General features: G+C 35.8%; 1 protein-coding gene across 1 annotated transcript in view; it reads right to left on the bottom strand.

Annotated features, from left to right (window-relative positions):
* LOC135222879 (adenylate cyclase type 3-like) overlaps positions 1 to 25,000 on the bottom strand; it is a 628,074-nt gene that overhangs the window by 46,594 nt on the left and 556,480 nt on the right. The window contains 4 exon segments of the mRNA XM_064261239.1: positions 4,621 to 4,779; positions 8,846 to 8,909; positions 8,912 to 8,971; positions 24,361 to 24,476. Of these exon segments, the coding sequence (XP_064117309.1) occupies positions 4,621 to 4,779; positions 8,846 to 8,909; positions 8,912 to 8,971; positions 24,361 to 24,476 (399 nt within the window).

Genomic DNA, 25,000 nt, shown 5'->3' with positions numbered 1-25,000 from the left:
GAGGCAGTTGGTTGACATACGTAGTTGAGGTATGTTCGTTAAAATAAGGTTTTATTTTGGATGGGTTAATCTGACGAAGTGTAAGAGGGCCAGGTTGAAATATAACGACTTAAAATAAAAAAAGCCGCAAATTAGGGGGATGCGCTTCTCTAAACAAACATGCGTTATTGAAAGAGGAAATCAAGATGGAAAAGGATTCCCGAAACGCTGGTTTCCTGTTCATTATTATATAAATAATATATATAAATCACTGGCTCCCTTTCAAAATTACACACGCTATATATACATATACATTCATATATAATTATACATACACACAAAAATATACGTGCATATATATATATATATATATATATATATATATATATATATATATATATATATCATATATATATAATCAAAGACGTTTCGAAATTAACAACTGAACATTTTTTTTTGTTTTCAAATTCAGTTTAATTAAAACAGTTTGCCACGATATTCCTCTCTCGTTGGAACCTCACAGCTGAGATTCCACTGGGAATTTTACTTCGCATCACGGAAAACAATTTCCGACTCCGCGGGGTACTTTTAAATCTGGACTCCTCTTCCTCAATGAACACAGCTCAACTTTGCAGAAAGTAAGACGTGATGACTAAAGTATGATTTACGAGTGGCTATGTACGTACGTGCGAGTATGTATATAAATAATAATTTATGTGGGGTTATGTATGAAAATAATCATTTACGTGAAGGTTACGTATGTGTAAATAATAATTCAATGCGGGTATGTGTGTGTTAATAGCCATTTTCATGTGATAGGAACTTGAATAATAATTTCCGTGTCGTATGTATGTAAACTATCATTTTCGTTTGTGTGTATTTGTACATAATCATTTACCACATGAAGACAAGTAATAGTTGTGCCATTGACAACTGATATTGGAACTTCATCTGTTTGTTATTCATTACCACAAATAAGCTATAAATTTACACTGTTGCCAAATTCAAACCTATACGCTGACAAGTCGAATTACACTGTATTAATTTTTCTCTGACCTTTTTGAAACATAGCAGACTATATCTACTTGAACCACCACGACATTCTGATGCATAACGTCTAGTTAACGCGTAGGTCAAAAAACAAGCATAAAAGCAAACAAACTGACTGCATTACATCACTTCTTTGGCAGTATTTCATATTCAAGAAACTAGAGCTATAAAGCGCGTATAACTAAAGGAATTTATCGTTTTAAAACTACATGAACTGATACCATGTCCATGATATGACAAAAATGGAGTTTTCTCTACAGAAACTCTCAGCAGTGGCTAATGAAACTTTCAGTCACGGCCCGGTGGTGGCCTTTGTTATTGGCACATGTAGCAGTGCCAGACACACGATCATGGTTAACGTTAACCTTGAACAAAATAAAATTACCAAGAATTACTTTTTAAGATGTGAGGGTGGACGGAATGACAAACAGCCATCCCAATACTAGTTTTATTTTATAGGAAACTAATCAAAACTGCCACACACAAGATTCACAAATACTTACAAAAATACTGGGTCCACCACTGACTGAAAAATCCTGATCTGCATTTGGCTCTGATCAGTCTCTAATCACCTCTTCAGTAGGTACTAACCCACCCATCCATACAATTCAGTTTTCTCTGAAAATACCCACATATTTTGAATCAAAATTCCGGGTTCCACGCAGACGACACCTCATTTCATTGAAATCCATTGACACCTTTTTGAGAAATTATCTGGATCAGCATCCGGATCCATCACAAAGTCAGATTAACAATATACTTCCTCAATATTTACTTCAAACCTGTTAATAAATTTCTAATATAACTTGTGGGCAGAAAGACAAACACAGGGGGGAAAACATAACTTACTTCCAACTTTGATGCCAGAGGTCTAATGCCACAAACTTCTCAACCAAACTTCTTAATACTCCTTTACATAGTGACGTAAGGAACCAAACACTGTAATAATGGATATTAACAAAGAGAACCAAAGACCATTTTCAGACAGGAGGAGGAGGAGGAGGAGGAGGAGGAGGAGGAAGGAGGAGGAGGGAGGAGGAGGAGGAGGAGGAGGAGTAATTAGCGTTCACTAGGCCCATCTAACATAGCAGTTCTCTGAATTAACTGCCCTAAATTACTCAAGCTAGAGACAATAACCCCAGACTATGCACGTCGGGTGTTTGCCTTGTTTATTGCCACGATGGATGAGGGAAGTGTGGGGAGAAACAACTGGGAAGAGGGAAAAGGAGAAAGAATGGAAAAGAGTACCAGAGAAAAGGGAGGGAGAAAACAGACGGAAGGAGACGTATAAGGAAAAACAATGGAAAAAAGAGGAATTAAAATGGGAAGTAGAGGAAAAGGGGATAGAAAAATGGAAAAACAAAGGGAGATATAAAGGCAGAGGGAGGAAGGGAAAATGGAAGGGAAACGGATTAAGGAAAAACGATGAAGGGAAAAAAAACGAAGGAAAAATGAGGAATGAGGGGGATGAAAACACACAGCGTCAAAGGTGACGAGGTAGGAAGTGGAGGGGGGAATGAAGTAAGAAGGAGAGAGAGAGAGAGAGAGAGAGAGAGAGAGAGAGAGAGAGCGGTTGCGAAAGCACACTTTTAATTACTGATTCTTTCATATTGGATGAAATTTCATAAGAATGCAAGATACGCAGTTAATGGGGAAAGGGGAAAGACAAAGGCGTATAAAAATAGTGAAGGGCAGCGTAAATGATAAACGGGAAGAGGGACCATCTCTCTCTCATTCTCTCTCTCTCTCTCTCTCTCTCTCGTCTCTCCTCTCTCGTTCTCTCTCTCTCTCTCCCTCTCTTCCTCTCTCATCTCTCTCTCTCTCTCTCTCTATATATAAATATAATATATATATATATATATATATATATATAATATATATATATAATAGAAAATATTATAGAAAATGTTATGCTTACCCATTCAATGTTCAAACTTCTTGCTGAATTTTTACGACTGCATTATCCTTCAAAATCTTCGTAATTCGTCACGAGAAGAGAGATAAGAGAGAGAGAGATAAGAAGAGGAGGAGAGGAAGAGAGAGAATTGATGAATTTCTCATAAATCAATCTACACAGCAAAGACAAAGTTATGAATCTCAAAAATTATATGAAACAAAAGCCACCATAGACTTTTCGTTAACGGGAAATACTTTATTTTTGAAGGAAAAGAAAAAATACAAGAAAAATATCCATGACCTACAATTTAGTCAAACAAAGGAAACGGCAAAATTATAGTAATCGTGACTATCTGAGCTGAGAGGGGGGGGGGGCGGGGGGGGTTTAAAACTCCTAATAGGAATTTAATTACCTCATACATTTCCCTTTCGAGTAGACAAGAGACGCGAAAACAATGCAATATATACACAAAATGACTGAATTAAATGAGGCTAGGAAGACTGAGACAAATAGGATTTTAATCTATTAAATCCTCTCAGAAGGGAACAGAATTGAATGGGCAATGACTCCATCTATTAACATGTATCAGTACAAGATCCATTGTGTTTCTTTTTTTTTTCATTTTACTTTCTTTAGTACTGAAGTACGTGCCATAACAAGGCGTTTTTGAGCCGGGGACCAATGGACAGGCATCATGTCCTTATATGGTCCAGGCCTACTGAAAGAGAGGAAAAAAGGGAAAGAGACAGGCTTGTTAGATTAGGTCGCCCAACTGACCGTACCTTACTTTTTTCTAGACGGCATTCCAACTTCAAATACTCTATATTTGTGAATAATCTGACTTCATATGTTCATATCCACATAACAGAATTCTAGATAAGCAAATCTTCTTGCTTCAAACATTCGTCTCTTTCCTGCTCATTATGACCAAATGTTGCTCCCATCACCATTCTAACGTTATTGCAAATTTCAGTTGTGATTTGATATTCACCAACCTTCTCCCGTCCCCTTTTTTCGGTGTTCGAGAACTGTACAAGTGCATAAACTCGGGGTTACATAATGTCCTGATAAGGTCTAGACATTCCATTTATACTAAAAAAGTACTTTTATCATCCTGTATTACAATAGTATATCTAAACTCGAGCTCTAGTTATCCAAATTGTGCATATTACAGTACTGGTCAGAGCACTGGCAGGACAACAGTGTGACCCCCTAACCTCTTAATCAGAAGAAACCGGTTTATAGGAACGTGAGATTAAACAGAAACAATTAAGATAAGGCGGCCTTCTATGCAGACAGACTCATTTACCCGAGCTTTTAAATCAACGTTGAAGAGGTCAAAATGTAATAATAATAATAATAATAATAATTAATAATAATAATAATAATAATAACAATAATAATTGTTTGCTTGTTTGTTTGTTTGTATGGTGTTTTAACGTTGCATGGAACCAGTGGTTACTCAGCAACGGAGCCAGCGGCTTTACGTGACTTCCGAACCACGTCGAGAGTGAACCTCTATTACCAGAAGTACACATCTCTCACTCCTCAATGGAATGCCCGAGAACAAAACTCGCAGCCACCGAGGTCGCACGCCAACACCATACCGACCACGCCACTGAGGCGCTTATAATAATAATAATAATAACTGCAGTAAGTCATATGGTTTAGCGAACTTTGGACACTATCCTTACCCTGGCTTGCCGCTGCTCTCCATCTTATTTGCCAACACCACATCTTTGCTATAGACATCGAACTGCCACTGGCGTTGCCCAAGTACTCCGGCCAAGACGGCTCCTGTGTGAATCCCAACGCGCATGTCCACTGTACAACCTGTTGTCTCCCGCACATACCTGCACAGAAATAAAGAAATAAATACAGTTATGAATAAACAGCGCACAGACAAACAACCTCCTTAAAATCAGAGCATTCTCAAATCATAAACAGAACCGCATTTGTACATACCATTATCTTTAATGTATTTGAAAAAAAGTATCATTGAATACAGAAGCATTGTTAGCGAATTCTTGATGATCAGGTCGTCTAACTAAACAGAAAAAGGACATGACAGCTCTTGATATCTTTTGTCAAAGCAAGACAGTCTTTAGATGCAAACCATTGTCAAGAAACCCGATCTTGTGGGATGTGAACTAATAATTCATCAAACCGTAGTCTCTTCTGAAAATTAAAAAGTATAATTATGAAAGAATGTGACAGAAGATAATGTAACGCGTTTTAGTAAGATAGGGGAGACCAAGATGCTGAAAATAAAACGGCCAAACCAGTAGCGGTAATTCCTACTCTCTCTCTGACGAACTGTGGAAGGTCTGGCATAGGAAAAATATTCATTAACGGCAGCACCCCATCCTCAAAACGTCTACAGACGACGGGTATGCGCTGTGTATGTGCGTGTGTGCCTGTGCTGCTGATGGGTGTACCCTGAGTATAAGCATCGCCTAACAAGCCATTACTTCTTAGAAATAGAATAAACCACCACATATCAGAGGTAATTAAGTAGTACGCAGAAGTAAGAGGAACAAACGACCTTATTAAAAAAGATAGTCAATAGAAGTATTATTCAAATAAAAGGTGTGAGTAAAAATCTTAATTACCAACACCTGGCTTTGTCACTAATAATTGTAACCTTCATAAAGATTCCACTGTAATTAGCATAACCATTTTATATCGTTTGGGAAAAATTAGAGAGAATAATATTTATCGATCATTCAAATGAATCCGCTTAATTGTGTCAGAATCTCTTGAATCCAGGAAAGAATATACAATGCGTTGAAAAATGTGTGTGTGTGTGTGTGTGTGTGTGTGTGTGTGTGTGTTCAGTGGATTTATGCGTGGAAACTGTATAAAAAAGGCTTTACAAAGCAAAACTTCAGAAAACTTAAAACTGCTTGTTGAGTTTAATTCTAAACTTGGCTTATGAACTTATTGCTCTCTCCATCATTGGGATTACTTTTTTTTTTTTGCTCTATCTAGTACCTGTGACGTTACATAAAACCAGGTATTTACAACGCAACTCTTGTTTCTCGTAATCATATAATAAGTGTTGCATGGTAATTAACATGATCATTTAACATAGTATATGAATATTCACAGCTATGAAACCACCTCAGGCCACCAGTTTGTAAAGTCCGAAAAATCAATCTTTATTTATGCCAAAATCGTGACAGTATTCTCTCTCTATATCTCTCTCAATAATCTAATATTCTTATAAGTTTACAGGAAAATAGTACTTGGTATTGTTTCTTGTTCTTGTATCTATAAATAAACAAAGGAAAATAGTAATTGGTATTTTTTCTTCGTCTCGTATCTATAAATAAACAAAAACTCACATGAAAATCTCCCATCTTTTATTAGTTCTGTGGAGTGATTATAAAACACATTTCCACAGCACTTGTATGCTGTATAATCATATAACAATCTATGTTTCCTTTATGGTGAACCCCTCAGATCTCCTCCTCTTATCCAGCGTACGTACTAATTGACCAAAGATGGATGTCTTTTGGCAATCCTCTCAGACAAACTATCTTAAGTTCTCCTATAAAAAAAAGAAAAAACACATACACACGCACAAACACACAAACTACTTTCGTTGTCTTTTTTAACCTAATGCCACTTACGGCAAACCGCTAAGGTTTGTTTTACGTTACATAAAACTCACTTCTGCTACATGGCAAAGGTACTTAACCCTACGCCCAACTTTCCTTCTTTATAGTGGCTTGAGACAGGCTTGGGAGTGTATAAACTCTCACGGCAGACCAATCGCAGCAGCTGAATACAACCAATCATTTGAGTGCTCTTATAAAATGTGAATACTTAAGCCACCTTTACAGAGTTCAAATTCAACGTCCCCCCCCCCCTCCTCCCAACATTCAACATCTTCCTTCCCAGGCCAAGGAGAGGATAAGCTCTTCAAGAGGAAGGTAATTAGTTAAGAAATAGCTCATAAAAAGCTGCGTCCTGGGAGACGACTTAAGCACTTATTTTCAACCTCCGCCTCCCCGAGATTGGCTTCCTCTTATTGGGTTATATTAGTTCGTCGCCTAACGAGGCATTTTTGCGTGGCCGGAAGTTTTCCTCTATCCCTTATTTCTTAAGTACATAATGATTACCCGCACTACTACCTCCGACCCTAATCTCTCTCTCTCTCTCTCTCTCTCTCTATCTCTCTATCTCTCTCTTTTCTTGGTTCGAGGATAATCTGTCATCTCTCCCTCCGTTATTCTCTCTCTCTCTCTCTCTCTCTCCTCAATTTCCCTCTCTCTTCTCTCTCTCTCTCTCTTGGAAAATTATACATAATTAATCATGTTTTATCCTGAAATATATTCCCACCTCTCTCTCTCTCTCTCTCTCTCTCTCTCTCTCTCTCTCTCTCTCTCTCTCTCTCTCTCTCTCCGATATACTGTTCAACGGACAAATAATCTTTATAATGAAAATAGAGGGACTAGACCTCACGTCTATTCGTAACTGCGTCTTGAAATGTTTTACTGTCTTCCAGGAATTCTGTCACTGATGGGAACAGTGATAACATCTATTATTCTGTTCATAAATAATGACAGTGAAGACTATAATAATATCTAAGGTGTGCTTACAAGCACGCCGTCATCTCCAGGGACAGAAAGTATCAAAGCAATAGGTGTTTTTTTTTTCTTAATATCGGCTCTAGAAAGAAAAACGTAAGAAATAGTGGTATTGCTAATGGGAAGAAAAGAAAAGAAAGAAAAAATAAGAACAGACCCTGACTTTATTATGAAAGTGTATATATTAACCAGGTACATGTACAGACACACAAATTATGTATGCATACACATATGAGTATAAATAATTTATATGTATATATACCTATACATGCATACATATACACAATATATATACAAATACAATATATATATATATATATATATATATATATATGTAGTATATACGTATATATAGTATATATATATATATATATATATATATATATATATATATATATATATATATATATATATATAAGTCGCACAATCCAATTGAAAATAAATGAAAAGCCAAAAATGCCCGATTTTAAAAGAAAATAATACGTATAAAAAGTACAAGTAAAATCAAATGACTTCAGGGTTAATTTCTGTACTAATTAGGCCCGTTGCAATAAAAATGAACCACCCTCACCTACACGATTCCATGAATCAGGAGTTTCCTTAAATCGTACTTTTCAGCAAAACAAATGAGGTGAAAAGCAACAGTTATCCCATGGGGGCTCACAAAACTTGCAGCCGCTCTACAGACTATTCAAAATTTCTTTCAGTTGTTTCACCTCATGCATTTATATTGGAAATATGATAATTCATTAATTAAATTGGAGCTTTTACGATTTGTACCTCAAAAGAAAAATTTCCATTTGGTAATCAAGCTCATAGAATCTCCCAGTTACTGCAATGAGAGAGAGAGAGAGAGAGAGAGAGAGAGAGAGAGATGCTGTTGCCGGTATCATTCTATGCAACTTTGCGATATCTAGATAGTCAAATTAGGAGACACGCAAAGCAAGAGAGACAGTTACATCCCAAGATTATATATATATATATATATCTATATATATATATATACTATATCTATATATATATATATATATATATATATAGATATATATATATATATATACTGTTGTATTACAGTAAAAGGACATTCATATATACTTATATATATATATATATATATATTTATAATATATATATATATATATATATATATATATAATATATATATATTGTCTAACTTCCCCCCCAACACCACCTCGTAGACACTAAACCACCCATAATGCAAACGCACATACACGCGCGCGCGCACACATGCGCGCGCACACGCACACACACACAGCGACATCTGAAGAGCCCGCTGAAAGGGACCGCTGAGAGGCTCGCTCACTTGATAGCATCTATCATGGAGAGTCCCATGTGGACGCAATTGACAGCGTGGTCACTCCTCTCCTCGGGGCTCCCGATATGCAGTAATAACAGTCGCCCAAAATCTTGATGCGCAGCTGTGGTATTTCTGAAAATAATAATAATAATAATAATAATAATAATAATAATAATAATAATAATAATAATAATAATAATAATAATAATAATAATTGTTCTGAGGGGTCTACATTAATAAAAAAATGCTGAGAGTTCGTGTATAATTTAAAAACACTTTACAAAGCTTTTGAACCCTACTGTGGACTGAAGATGAACCCAGGGAAGGGTTCGAAAGCTTTGAAAAGGGTTTTTAAATTATACACAAACTTTCAACATTTGTCTATTTTTTATTATCGTGGACCCCTTAGAACAATTATATATAGATATAATATATATATATATATAGATATATATATAGATATATATATATATATATATATATATATATATAGTATATATATATATATATATATATATACACACTCTCGAGATAAGAGTTTTTCCCAAATACTAATAATAGTACATCAAAGGCAAATTGCGTCCTTATATAGTTTTTTTTTTTTGTAACACAGAGGCTCTATAAGTAATAAAATCAAAGTTTATATGTTCTACAGAATCCTAAACAATAAAATGCAGAAAAGCATAATGTACTTAAAGATTACAGGTACTATTCAGGTGAAAACCAACTACCGATAATGTAATTTGCTGACGAAAGGGAGGAACCCCATCCAAATGGTGAAGGGGTTCAGATTAACAAATGGGTATCAATTCATCAATAAAGTCTATAGCAGTTATGGCTCCTCCTATCATGAACGAATGAACTGAGCAAGAAATGTATGAAAATAAAACCTTCAATCAAATTCTCTCATGCACAGCTCTACATGGGATTACTATCATGTTTTCTATTTAATGGTATATTTAGGGTCACCTTTTTATCATGCTCCTCATTTATAGTTCGGAATTGCATTTTTATGGTTATCGTTACTCAAGTTTCGCCCACTTTTGAGATTTTACGTATCGAATCAAGTGGAGTAGTCATTTTTTTATTATTTGGGGAGTAGGCCTACAAACTACCTTGTTGTTCTTGTTCTTGTTTTTTTTTTTTTTTTTATTTTTTTTTTTCTTTGGGGGGGGGGGGGGGGGGGGGGGGGGGAAGGAAAGCCCTATGGAAGAGCCTAAAAAGGTCTGAAAAAGGCGTTTTGCGTTGTTAAAGATACAGGAATTTTAGGATAGAATATTTATGATTTAATTATTAGAATGAAAATGTAAAAAAAAAAATAGAAAAATGATTTTAAATGAAATACAGCGTATTTACTTTAATTTTCGTTGGTCATACAAGGCTCCGTTTGACCGTAGATGTTAGAAAGTTTTAATTTATTTAGTGTACTGAATTGAAACTGTTTCTGTTCCATTATTTTGTGTTTCCACTTATAACTGAGAGTATATGAACAGGTTTAATTTGTGTCCTTTGTATTTGATCCATGTTGTTAATATGAGCAGTACTAATTATGAGTATTAATTGCAAAGACCACTTCACGTTAAGTTATGAATAGTATAATGTTTACAACTTATGCATGAGGGGAAAATCTTGCACGCGTCCCAAGTAAGCTGGATGTCGAATTCCGCCTTGTTACTATTTAAAAGGGGTCATCTTGACTCTTTAAAGAGAGCGTTCATACAGGAAGAAAATTCAGGTATCAGCCATCACAGGTCAAACATTAGCACGAACTTGTCAGAAGGGCACTGGATGGCAGACATTGTGGACAAAATAATCCTGAATCCTTTTCATTCAAAGATAATCCAATCTGACTGAGAGCAAAAATAAACAAAGTTAAATCAAATCCAGGTTACCCCGGCAATCAAAGGTCGAGAGATAATAAATTTAATTCATCTCCTGTCAAGCACAGCAAACAAAAAATCTCAGACAAGAAAGTAAATCGGGTCGGAATGGCTTCATAAACCTAAACCGGATGAATATAAACACCTTGGGACCCTTTACAAATATTGCCTTTGTAACACCACTAATTTTCCACCGTGGCGCGCGACGGTCAATGTATACAGGCCGAAATATACTGGATTATTAGTATTTCTATTTCTTTTCTAGGCCTTTTTAGGAAAAATCATGCACAATATTCATATTTATGTATATATATATATGTGTGTGTGTGTGTCTGTGTGTGTAAGTATACATACATACATGTATACAGACATACAACACACACATATATAGATTTTATATTTTTGTAATATATCTATATAGATATATATATATATATATATAATATATATATTATATACATATATATCCCTAAGTAACCCAAGGTGTAATATACCGTGAGCAAACAACCATTAATCCGTTTCACTTAACAATGAAACGTCTCGCACGCCAGTTTCTGCATGTAATACTAAATGACCTTTCACGCGTGATGTATTGTACTGTCAATGGCAATCTGATTTATAGTTAAAACAGCCATATGTCGCGCGCAGGAGGGACTTTGTATGTGTATATGTATGTTTGTTCCATAGTATTTATTTAATTTTAGTTCTGTGTTTAAATTTTTCGTTAAATTAGTAGATATCGGAATTTTAATGTACTGGAATATATATATATATATATATATATATATATATATATATAATATATATATATATATATATATATATATATAATATATATATATATATATATATATATATATATATATATATATATATATATATATAAATATATATATATATATATGTGTGTGTGTGTGTGGTGTGTGTGTGTGTGTGTCTATGTGTGTATGTATGTATATTCCAGTATCATGAAAATTCCGATATCTGCTAATTTAACGAAAACGTTAAACAAAGACCCAAATTAAATAAATAGCCCTTTATGGAACAAACTCTACAAATATAAGGGGATAAAAATACATATCAGACAATAATCTCCGGAAACAAATATGGAGTCTAAAAAGCCGGACATATCTTCTGAGTCGAAGCCGATAAATATCTTTACCAAACATTTTCTCTCGTAATTCCTACATCGAGAAGCCCGTCATCGTATCAGCTCAGCTGCAGGACCCTTCCCTCTAGTTCGACCCATCGGTCTATCGGAAAACTCCTCTATAGAGATATCGGTCAGTCAGAAACTGATTTGTTTGTAAATTCGGGGTCCGGAGCCGAGAGCTACCGTTTCCAAACAGTGGCAGTTAAGCTTGACATAGAATCGACGAGATTTACCAGGGCGGAAATGAATACCAACTTATTTCAGTATTACATTACATGCCTTATCTACTATAGCGCACGCTGGGGGTGAATGCTATACTTGGTTACCAAATTTACATAAAATGATATGTGTGTCGCTATATCTATTAAAAAATATATCTTTTATATCAATTACGTGGAAACATTCATGGGGGAATGTGTGAGTGACCGCGAATCTTTGAAGGAGCACCCCCAAAATTGACAGCCAATTTAAGGAGAACAGCAAATATATCTAAATATATCAAAACACACTGTTCGTCCAAATATTTTATCCCTATAGCCTTGTGTACAACAACTAAACTCTAAGGATATTAAACGCCACGCTTAGTTTGCCATAATCCAGCCAGGTAGGAATGTCACCATGCCTTTCTTACCCCTAACCTCTATGTAAGTACAAACAGTGAAGATACCTGGGTATAATTTCGGGGCGGTACGTACTGTCTACGGCGAGTCCTCTCTTACCGTCATTATTTACGGCATCGTACCTACGCTAATTAATGAACCAGTTTTCCTCCGACTTTCAGCGGCCTTTTGGAAGCCTTGTTGGACGCAATTTCTTACCAATATCTTAAATGATTTGTATACCGGAAAACATCTACAGGACGGCTCACGGGGATACATGAATCGAACTGCATTTCCTACAGAAAGAGGGTACATCCTAACAACCTAATTCAAGGGCGCAAAACTTATATATATATATATAAACTGCCTTCTTGGCCCCAAACTTCTGATAAGTGATGCTGGCAACACTTGGAGGTTCGGACCAGGCAGTTTATTAAAGTAATACATAGTGCTTCATGGTATTAATATCTGTAGGTGTTATCAAACCAAGTTTTTTTTTTTTGATTCCAATAGCATTCCTGGGTATGCACCGAAGAAAAATTTGATATGAGTTTGATTAAAGTTCTTGATAATTTGGGGCTTAGCGTTGATTTTGGACATCTTTATACCAGTACAATTACGCTCTATTATTTCGCAGTTGGCACAATACTTCAACCTTGGTATGGGGTGTCAATGAACTCACAGACGTTGGCCTCGATTATGATAACATCTCTTACAACTAATTAAAAAAGACAAAAACAAAAATCTATTAAGCAACAGTTAAATCTCCAAAGCTGAGTAATCGCCACCTGATCAAAAAAACTGAAAACAAAGCCTTGTTTGCACAAGACTCAAAGCAGAAACAAACAGAAGTAGGATCAAATATTTTTCCGTTCCCAATTCGCCAGTTTAGTTTATGTTTACTCACATTCATGTGTACACACATGGTATTTTCATGGAAAACGTATCTTTCTTTGTCTCTAGAACATTATTTACTATTGTGCTATTGTCTACGTCTAGGACAGAGTCGACATCCTGTCCTATTCATTCTTGATCGATTTTGAAATCCAAACGAACAAAATATAAAATTTTATGTGATACGTGTAACGGCCTCCAAACTAAGTATAAAGAAACGGCGAACAATCAAAATTTCGAAATAGAACGTGAATTGAATTGAATATAGAAGTTAGGTCAAAGGCCAAGCACGGAGATCTATGAAGTCATTCAACGCTGAAACGCAAATTGACAGTAAAAGGTTTGAAAGGTGTAACAGGAGGAAAACCTCCCAGTTGTACTATGATTCAATTGTTTGGATATTGTGGATAGCAAGATGGAAGAGAGAGAATATGAAAGGAGGTGCAGTAAAAGAAACGAAAGGGGTTGCAGCTAGAGGCCGAAGGCACGCTGCAAAGAACGTTAAGTAATTCCTACACGGAGGTGCACTGACGGCACTGCCCTCCTAAGGGGTTCGTAATATACGGAACTGGAAAAGCACAAAACTCAATGGCATTCACGTTCGAAAAAAAAAAGAAAGAAAAAAAAAGCAGCAGGAGCCGTAATGGCATTCGTAGTCAGTTTGCAAAGAAAGAATATATCTCGACATTTCCCCCCAACGCGAGGGCGACTGTACTTCAAACCCCACTTGAACCTTGGCAAAAATGCATTATATGAAATGGGAGTGGATAATAGCATACCTTCCACTCCGCTCCCCTCATTTCCCCACGCCACCTTACCTTAACACCCCCTCCCCCAGCCCCCCATTCCTCGTCTAAGCCTGATATCGCGTCCCACCTCACCTCTGACTCTCTCCTTCTCCTTCCTGTCTCAGGAGACGTTTGGGAAAGACTGGATTCGAGGTGACAACCGCCTTCAGCGATAAGGGCGAAGTTAATATCCTTCCCCGAAGGGATCATCGCCTTTATTGCCTTCGTCAGTAGGTGCACTTGGGGAGGCTACGCTTCCTCGAGCGTCCTCAACCTCGCCTCTTAACCTTTAGCAGGAGGAGGAGGAGGAGGAGGATGCGACCTCCAAAGTCATGCCTCCTTTTCCCGTCCCTTACCAAACACTCCCTCTCAAACGCACCTCCAAACTACATCTCTACCTTCCCCTCACACTCCTGGGTCGTCTCTCTGTATGGCTGCCCTCCCAACCCCTTACTGTAAAAAGCTATATATATATATATATATATATATATATATATATATATATATATATATATATATATATATGTATGTATATATATATATATATATATATATATATATATATATATATATATATATATAATATATATATATATATATATATATATATATATTATATATATATATATATATATATGTACGTATGTATGTATGTATGTATATATATATCAATACATCTCTAGCTTCCCCTCACACTCCTGGGTCGTCTCTCTGTGGGCTGCCCTCCCAACCCCTTACTGTAAAAAGCTATATATATATATATATATATATATATATATATATATATATATATATATATATGTGTGTACGTATGTATGTATGTATGTATAGTATGTATGTATGTAGTATGATATATTAGATATATATATATATATATATATATATATATATATATATATATATATATATACACACACACACACACAGTATTGCATTGGTGAATCAGCCTCCGAGTCAAGTTACACAAAAATAAATAAATAAATAAATAAATAAATAAACAAATAAAAATTACTTTAAAAACGATTCATTCGCCAACCGATCGAGATCAATGATCTGAGGTCAAGCTCCCTTTTTTCCTTTCCTTCCCTATTTTGAGCTTGAAAAGAGCGTAACTTCTACCTTCGCATCTGATGTGTATACAACAGAAAACGACCATGACTTAGTTGCATTGCAACCGAAAAAAGAATAAATAGAGAATAGACACTTGAAAATAAATTAACAAAAACAATACATTTAGACAACAACAGCAATGATAAATCCTCTTAAATGGATACAGGATGATTCCAATGCCACTCTGACAATACAACGGACTGGTTGTGTGCGACACCGATGCAACAGCCGTTGCAGGTTGACTTGTACGACCTGTGTAATTTTAGCAGTCCGCCTTTACAAATGAAAGCAGGCTCGTGTTATCTCAGGCGCAACGCATTATTGTTGCTACTGAACAATGGCTTTGCAACGCAGTCTTAGGTACAGGTGAAAAGATCGTTTTGAGAGAGATTTCCCGGGTGGCTTTGTTCTTCACTAAGACAATATTCAGATTGTTTGCCTGTTATGAGCACAGTTGGATCAGTGGAAAACAAACGTCAAGTGTTGAATAACGAGAGCCGTGAATACGTATCGTACTTTGAACTTAAGATGCCAGCATTGGATTCATAAATGCGTTATATACGCAAAGATTTTGTCATACAAATACTACGCTTTCTGGGAAACGTTTCAGTTGAATAATTCTGATAATATTAGTCCATTTCTGTTTATAAGAGGAGGGGTACTAAATGTGACAGAAGCCTTCATTTGGATTCACTTAGCGTTACTTAAAAATCCAAAAGGACCACTGCTTGCGTTATTAACGTCAGTCTAATTCCCTGTATGATTTAAGAGGAATATCGGCCTCTACTCAATTGCTACATTTTCTGTTATATTGCTCTTGCCGAGGTGACAGTCGAACATGATATCACAATCCCTTTAGTTTGATTTAAAAAGTATAATAAATAATTTTATTTTGTATTTATTCCCCAAAATTTATGCGTAAGATTCAATGAGGCACGGTTTAAAATACATTTATAATCAGTGGTGTCGATGATATTCTAGTAGCGAACTTTTCAATCTATTTTAAGGACTGTCGTTGTCAAGCAGACCTCTTTTGTGTCAGGGGATAACAATTAACTATCATCAACATTAGCAAAGCTGCACCCCTTCTTGGAAAAGCAGAATGCTACAAGCCCAAGGGATCCATTGATTAAAGCAGCCCAGTTAATACGATAAAAGAAAATATTCGAGAAATTTATAATAATAAAAAAACACTGCTTGAATACTTTTACCAAGTTGCACAAGGTTTTCATGTTTTCATGAAGAGACCGCGTCTGGTAAACACGAACTTGGCAATATCAGAAAAGGATAAGTTAATGGACTTTAACAAACGCCCCTCAAATCATATTAGATGCATGCGTAAGGAAATACAAATGAAAAAAAATCTACTTTATTAAATTGAATGGTAAGAGGGATGGATCAGACTGACTGACAATCAAGTTAGTGATATCTACAGGGTATATGCAGGACTACCCAGGGAAAAAGAGAGGAAGACAGACTCTAGATTGTGTACATAAGACACAGCGTCCCTCTGGAGGACGAAGGTTTCACGTCAAATTTCGATTACACAATTCATGAGGCTTTCCTCGCAGCCGAAGAGTCGCAAAACTAGGTTAATACATTCAGGGAGGACGAAGGATGTGGGTGCATAGGAGACGCATTGCAAGACTCCGGTTATCAGGGTACATCCTTTATGCTGGGCTGATTGGATTTCCTGGAGGAATATGGCACAAAAGCTCTTGGTAATGTTCCATAGACCATTCATAGTCCAATCTGCCAATGCCATTTGACCAGTTTGCGTTTTATTCTATTATTATCATAACTTGTGTAAAAATTATGACTGAAAAATTAAGTGACTTTAATACCTGTTTAACTTTACGTCCAAACCTCCAAAATACGATAGATCTCTCATGGGTAAAATTTCATAAAGTCAAGTCGAATACTTCAAGCCATAATTTTAAGCTCATCCAGATTCCAAAGTGCTGTTCCTCAAAAAGTTGTGTTAAATGATTGCCAAGTGTAAATCTTGTGGCAATGGAATCCAGTCATGAATGTTCGTTTAAGCGGGTGCCATACGAGCTCGAACGTAGACGAATTTTTCCTTTACCAATATTTGGCTTCTTAATGCTATTTTTGACAGCAGGAGACTGAGGGTGCCACTAAACCTTTCCTAGAAAACAGAGATTTTCCATGCAATGGCAACTAATGTGTTTATTCTTATTCCTACTAGACCTCGCCTCAAATCTTCTTTGCTGGCTGACTTGATTACCGGAACTCTTAATTTATTAAGAGGGCAAATGAAAGCCAAATAGAATAGCAGATGAAAGACGGGCTCTCACTTCTGTGGTCCAAGCCTAAAATGATTACAGAGTCCGTATACACCTAGAATGCTTAGGGAACGTCAACTACAAACTTTTTCAGAACAGTAAACAAACAGTGCACTATGAAAAGAGATATCAAGATTGCGTATCATTTCATCTTTCATCATGATCTACAAAAATATAAACGAAAACTAAAATGACGGATGACAGTTATCCAAACGCTCAAGCCTTTGTCATAACCGCATTTCCCCTTTTGACTCCACTTTATTCTTATATGCCGTACCTCTTAATAAGTGTCAGCAATGATTATTTTGAGCACCGATGACTTATCCATTAATTCATATGAAGGAAAATGTTACTTCATTAACCTGTTTGTTTGTTTGTTTTGTTTGTATCGTGTTTTTACGTTGCATGGAACCAGTGGGTTATTCAGCAACGGGACCAACGGCTTTACGTGACTTCCGAACCGCGTCGAGAGTGAACTTTTATCACCAAAAATACACATCTCTCACACCTCAATGGAATGCCAGAGAATCCAACTCGCGGCCACCGAGGTGGCCAACACCATACAGACAACCCCACTCAGGGGCTTTTCATTAACCTGTGCATAAATAAACAGACATAGAAAAAGTAGGCTACGCAACTCTTAATGTCCTCTAACCCTTCATACGTAGATTTTTAACTTTCTTAAAAGGGTGCTGCTTGTATCGCTGGCCTCTACATTACATGATATACACTTAAAACCCACTTGGTGTATTATAAGTATCTATATCCGAACTCTTACCGAATACGTAATATGGAGAGAGAGAGAGAGAGAGAGAGAGAGAGAGAGAGAGAGAGAGAGAGAATTTCTTTTAGACATTCATGGCTGCTACTAGTTAATTTCGTGAAAGGCCTGAGTGGACGTGATAACACTTAATCCAACGAGACGCAAATGTCTTTCCTCCTATTCTGCCTTTGACAGACGAGGTCCCACAATGGTCGGAACCTTCCATTCTGCCCAATTACGACGTTTTATGCAGGAACAACGCTCAAAGGATTTCAGGTTCAATATTCTCATATGATTCAAAGAGGGATTAATGCTCACTCTGGTGCCTATTCGAGCCTTACTGTGACCGACAGCTACTGCTACTAGAAATCTATGGCCTTTGGTTTGTTTCAACGCATCGGGTACTGGGTGATATTACTAGAGCTATCATACTGGTGGATGGACACCTATCCAAGTACTGACCAAACGCAAAGTTCCACCTATTCATTGCTGTCCTGCATTCATTATTGGTCACCCATTCAAGCGCCGGCTAAAACGAATGTCGCTTAACTTTGATGACTGAGAAACCGAAGACTGCTGAATATGCCACCCCCACCCCCCCACAAACCCCGAACATCCCCACAAAAAAAAAAATATATATATAAAAACTCATAGCAGAATGAAGAGCTACATGTTCCCCTTCCCTAACCGACCACCCCCCCCAAAAAAAAAAAAAAAAACCCCCCCCCCAAAAAAAAAAAAAAAAAAAATTATAGCAGAATGAACAATCACATATTGCATCCGAGGAAAAACCAAAAATTGTTTCAATCATGCAGGCGGAGGAAAAAAAAAACTCGAGGTCACTCGAACTGTTATCATGAGGTTGAAAAAGTTCGGGTAAATACCAATCCAACGAAGAACAAAACGTTGTCGGATATCCTCATCATGGAAACTCATTTTGCGGAAAAGTTGCCTTCATGGAGCGTAGATTACTAGCGGCTGAGAGAGAGAGAGAGAGAGAGAGAGAGAGAGAGAGAGAGAGAGAGAGAGAGAGAGACGCATTTATTTTCGTTATGTGAAATCACATTGCAATAAAGTCTGTTATTATGAAATAGAACAAAATGGTGGAAAGACTGGTTTTTAAACCAGCATTATTTTTTATGCATACACATGACGATAAATGCAACATTCTCTGTTCCTTATACAGCCTCCCAACCAAGATATGCAGTATGGTAGACGACATCTTTAATACATTCTTTAAATTTTAAAAAAGTGACGGCTTTAATGTATCCATCCTAATGGAACAGCAACGATACCTGGAATGTCTATGGTAGTTGATAGTCTCTCAATATGCGACAAGTAGAATCTTCACTTCCACGTCTAGTCGGAAATACGAGGAAGCATATTTACAGACAATTCTTTCGTAAATCAAAGGAAATTTATGGCAGCCAATAAATGAAAATCGAAGCGTCCGTACTCCAAAAATCAATCTGAAATCGCTGCCTCGTCCGGAAAACCTACGGATTCTCGTCAGATCACCTGGGCAGTATAACCAACGTTTATAAACCAAGAAGTTAACTATGATGTGCCAATGCTTATATTCAAGATATAACTTAACGCTAAAATTCAAGTACGATACACATACGTAGTAAGAGATGGAGGGGCCTAATAATTTTGCTGAGAAGACATTTTTCCAGGATATATCTACGCTTTCATAGACGTCTAGTTACTATTATTGGATTAGGGTGGTTTTATGCCAGCAATAGCTCTTGCTCGTACGAGTAAAACTGTTTAAATCTCAGTTTTAAACTAATTTGGCCGAAAAATAGAGTACGGTGATAGACATACCTTTCATTTTGTTATCAACTGTTATTCAATACAAGTTGAAATGATGAAATGGGAATTTGAATCTTGGTTCACACGTTTTCATTACAGTGAATTTTTTTATGGCAAATGAGTCCGGAGCCATTAACATTTCTTTTCTAAGTCTCAGGGAATTCAGATAAGCTAGAAGATTGCAAACAATCAATATTTTTGGGAAGAATACAACAAAAATAAGTTTATCAGTTCAAATTTGTTTAGTTAGATCACACTGATATGATTCTTAATCAACTCCAAGTAATTGTTATTTATTTTTCGTTACTCTGTTCGATCCAGTTTGTCACTTCGTTAATAATGGGCATTCTATTCTGAATTAGCTTGCTCAGCAACTTTAAAGGTCTCTTATTAAATGTTCTATAAGAAAGGCTGAATATCAAAATTATCATTGATAATAATAATAATAATAATAATAATAATAATAATAATAATAATAATAATAATAATAATAATAATAATAATAATAATAATAATAATAATAATATGGTAAAAAGAATAGCTTGATCAGCCATATTGATTTTGTATGAATTCTCTTTTCTTCAATAATTGACCATTAACAACATTAATATTCATAATTGGCTAAAAGAATCTTAAAGCCATTCTGATATTTATTCCCTACTAAAGACAGCAAAGAATATAGTCTTCTACAACAAACTTCTGCTGCCTGAAGAGGTGGCCTTACTAAAGACTCTGCGGGATCTACTCTCCGCATTTGATTTACTCCACATATGAATATTAGCAAAGTTTTATAAATCGTCCAGATTGAAGAAAAGAGAATAATTATAAAGACTGAACAAATTTTATACTAAATCAATTCGGCTGACGCAGCTATTTATTTTAGCAGCTATCCTCTTTCAACGGATTAAATGAGGGTCTGCTCTCTTCAATAAAATAATAATAATAATAATAATAATAATAATAATAATAATAATAATAATAATAATAATAATAATTTCTCAATATCAAGCAACCAAGATTCTGAACTTTTCGTTGAGCTTAAAGGCTTCTACGTACTGGCCTTATATCAAACACATACACACACACATACACAATATATATAAATAATAAATTAATTAATAATAATAATAATAATAATAATAATAATAATAATAATAATAATAATAATAAAAATGACATAATCCCAAATAAACGAAGGGAGTCAGCACGAGATTACAATGATCTAATTAGGGAAGATTTCACAAGATTTCATTAAAAATTCATATAAGTTACCGCGGCGAGGCCGGAATGAACGTGGAAAACTTCTTCAAGACGTCTCCAGGAAGTTTGCAAATTAAATAGTTGCACGAATCGCGTAATGTAACAATTAGGGTGGAACCCTTGAACCCTCGGGGAACTTAAGTCAAGAGCAAATTACAAGTTTTAATTTCGTTTATTTAACAGATGAAAAAGCCCCTGGGGTTGTTAGTGAGGTTACCAGATTAGAGAGAGAGAGAGAGAGAGAGAGAGAGAGAGAGAGAGAGAGAGAGAGAGAGAGAGAGAGAAACTGGATAATTTTTCGTTTTATTCACAAAGAGATTTTAAAATGGTCTGACCATTATTTGATAATGATAATTAGTTCACCTTCAGAGAGAGAGAGAGAGAGAGAGAGAGAGAGAGAGAGAGAGAGAGAGAGAGCTTGAATAGTTCTTTATTTCATTCACGATGAAAAATGGTCGAGAGACCTTACAGACCTTACATCTTGTTCGGGCTGCCCCACGTCCCTCAGTGAGAGAGAAAGAGAGAGAGAGAGAGAGAGAGAGAGAGAGAGAGAGAGAGAGAGAGAACTGCACTGTGACCTCTTCTAAAAAAACACGATACAAAGTCAATCAACCAAACTCGTTTGATATGACACAATCAATCGATAGCTTCGTTGGCTTTATATGGACCTTCAATGTATAATCCATATGGACTTCATTATATATTTGAGCTATGGAAAAAGAAACCTTGATCACAGAGATGACTTTATCTTATTACTTTGGTTCTTGTTAATGCTTTCATATTAAGCATCTTTTGGGTGCGTGTAGTTATGACGTATTTGATATTTATTGAGGAGTACTGAAGAGCATTTATTAAGGCAATGTCGTAAGATATCTATTCAGAGAATATCCCACCATGGAATTCTGGAGGAAAATATTTTAGGTATAGTCAAGCGTAAATGTTCACTGCTAGAGGCCTCGGTATAGCGGAGCCAAACTTGTGAGAAACGTCCACGTTTTCTTGTTGTATATTTACCATTTTGTCGGCGCAGTTAACAAATAGCCTTTACTGGTGGCCCTCGGGATACCTTAACATATATGGCGCGACGTTCCTTTTGCACCAATGAAGCTAAAAGATGCAAAGGAACATACCTGCTCGATTTTCCCTTTAAAGTTCAAAGGGAGAAGGAAATAACGTAAACTGGATTGAAGAAAAAAATATGACTTTAAGGCACGCAGCTCCTCAGGTGATGTGCATCGTTATAAAATCCCAGGATTATCTAAAAAAACACAATCAGCTATACTTTAATTCTTTTTAAATATTTATCCCTTTACTCATCCATTCTCACGATCCAGATAATTGTACGAATCACTATCGAGATTCAACAGAATGGTTTTTAGACCATGGTTAAAATTCGTGGGCTATCTTGAAAATGTGGTCAGATGTAGATCCTCGTATATCATCGGTAACAGGGTGGGTATAAATTTCAAAGTTTCAGGTGAATTTCTGCCCAGATTTTTATCCGGATAACCATGTCAATAGTGTCGATTTTCCAAAAACAATAATGGCAGTGTAACCACAAGCTCATGTCCATTGAAAGTAGTGAGTAAAATATGAACGAAAGTTCTGAAAATTCCTATTTTGCAACAATAATCCTGGTATGAAAAACTATTGTCAAACTTGCACGAACTTAAAATTCATCCGAGATTATGTCAAGAGAAATAAACAATTTCCAGAATACCACAGAAATCGCTACATAAAGAAGGAAACGAGAGACATTTCTTTGAATAAAAATTCTAAAAAAAATTATCTGAAAATAATGGTAAAAATAAGAGTACGTAAAGCAGAACCTAATATTGGAAGCAGTATTGGTAAGGTATAACTTAAGCATATCTAGATTTTTAAAAATACAGTTCTTAGTATACTACTTTTGCTAAATGATATCATTCGAATTCTGCCATTATCTAACAATGACTGAGAAAACAGAAGAGAAAAAGACGGACAGACAAGCGAGACCTTCCCTATATCCTAACGAAGCTCTGCAGGGTTCATTATGGAACACCTGGTCACGCTTTCACATTTCATTAGGTAAATGTAACCTGCCGTGAGCAACGAACGCATGTAAGCGAGGGCGACAAAGGAAAAGGTGAGTAGAAAAACAGGCCAAAATTATAACTTCACATGCGTATGTTTACAGATAAAAAACACTTGCCGGCAAGCCCATACGCACCGAAGTTACATCCTCACTTTCTCTCCCTTAAGACACACACACACAAAATATATATATATATATATATATATATATAATATATATATATATATAATAATATTATATATATATATCATATATGTATATATATATATATATATATATATATATATACATATATATGATATATATATATATATATATATATATATGCGCGTGTGTGTTTTTGCGTATAAAAGTAGGCCCTGCATGTACAAACAAACATTAAGTCATAAATATCGTTTACAATCCACTTCACTGTACCTCGGGAATACCTTACAACAAAGGGGGATTACACTTGATGAGCGCTTCGGCACCAGTGGGATTCGAACAGTTTCATGGTTTGGGATCAACGATGTACGATGACTTTTGACCACTCGACCCGACCCACCACGTGACCTGAATCCCACTGGTAACGAATCATTTACCACTTACAGTATGTATATATATAAATATAAATATAAATATGAATATATATATATATATATATATATATATATATAATATATATATATATATATATATATATATATATATATATATATATATAGATATATATATATATATATAGCCACATTCCTTTATATACAATAAAAACCTGCTAATTAACAGTAATTTCTTATAAAAGAGAATACCATTCATTCACTTCAATCCAACAATTAAATAGATATTCTCCCCTTTTCACCAAAGAAACGTCTCCCGTTTCAATGCCCCCCGTCAGTCGACTCACCTCTGCCAGGCCATCAAAGCGAGCGAAGAGTTCATTGAGCATCTTGACGAGTTCGGATGCTGTGTACGTTGACGATATTGCAGTGAAGCCGACGATGTCAGCGAACAGCACGCTGCAAGGGAAGGAAAAATTGCCGTTATTGGAAGCATACCACTCAGACACGCGCCTGCCCGGGGAAATTATTGTCCTGGAAATATTAATCTTTGTCCGACAGAAATTGTGTGTGTGAGAGAGAGAGAGAGAGAGAGAGAGAGAGAGAGAGTTTTTACATTCATTTTGTAAAATAAGTATTCTATATTCACGTTTGCGAACAAAATGAACATCAACTGCATACTGCATACAAGGTACCACCTTTCACATTTGCCAAGATGACATGTTCTTCCATTTTTATATTATGATCTGTATCTAATATTTTTTCTGCTTTATGCATTTTTATGCCAAATGTAACAAGATCGATAAACTCGAATTATATTTTAAAATGTGAAAAAAATAATACGAACTATAAAGAAAAAACCATACATGGGATTTTTTCTTCAGGAAAATCATACTACAATTTTCTTGCATTAGAATCAAGGAATTCTAGCAGCGAAGGAAAACGACAAAAAGGTTTTTATCTCCTCATACTCACACTATATA

This window comes from Macrobrachium nipponense, chromosome 8 (assembly GCF_015104395.2).
Source record: "Macrobrachium nipponense isolate FS-2020 chromosome 8, ASM1510439v2, whole genome shotgun sequence".
In the NCBI taxonomy this organism is placed as follows: Eukaryota; Metazoa; Arthropoda; class Malacostraca; order Decapoda; family Palaemonidae; genus Macrobrachium; species Macrobrachium nipponense.
Note: the sequence above shows the minus strand (reverse complement) of the source record. Positions and strands in the feature narration are given on the sequence as shown.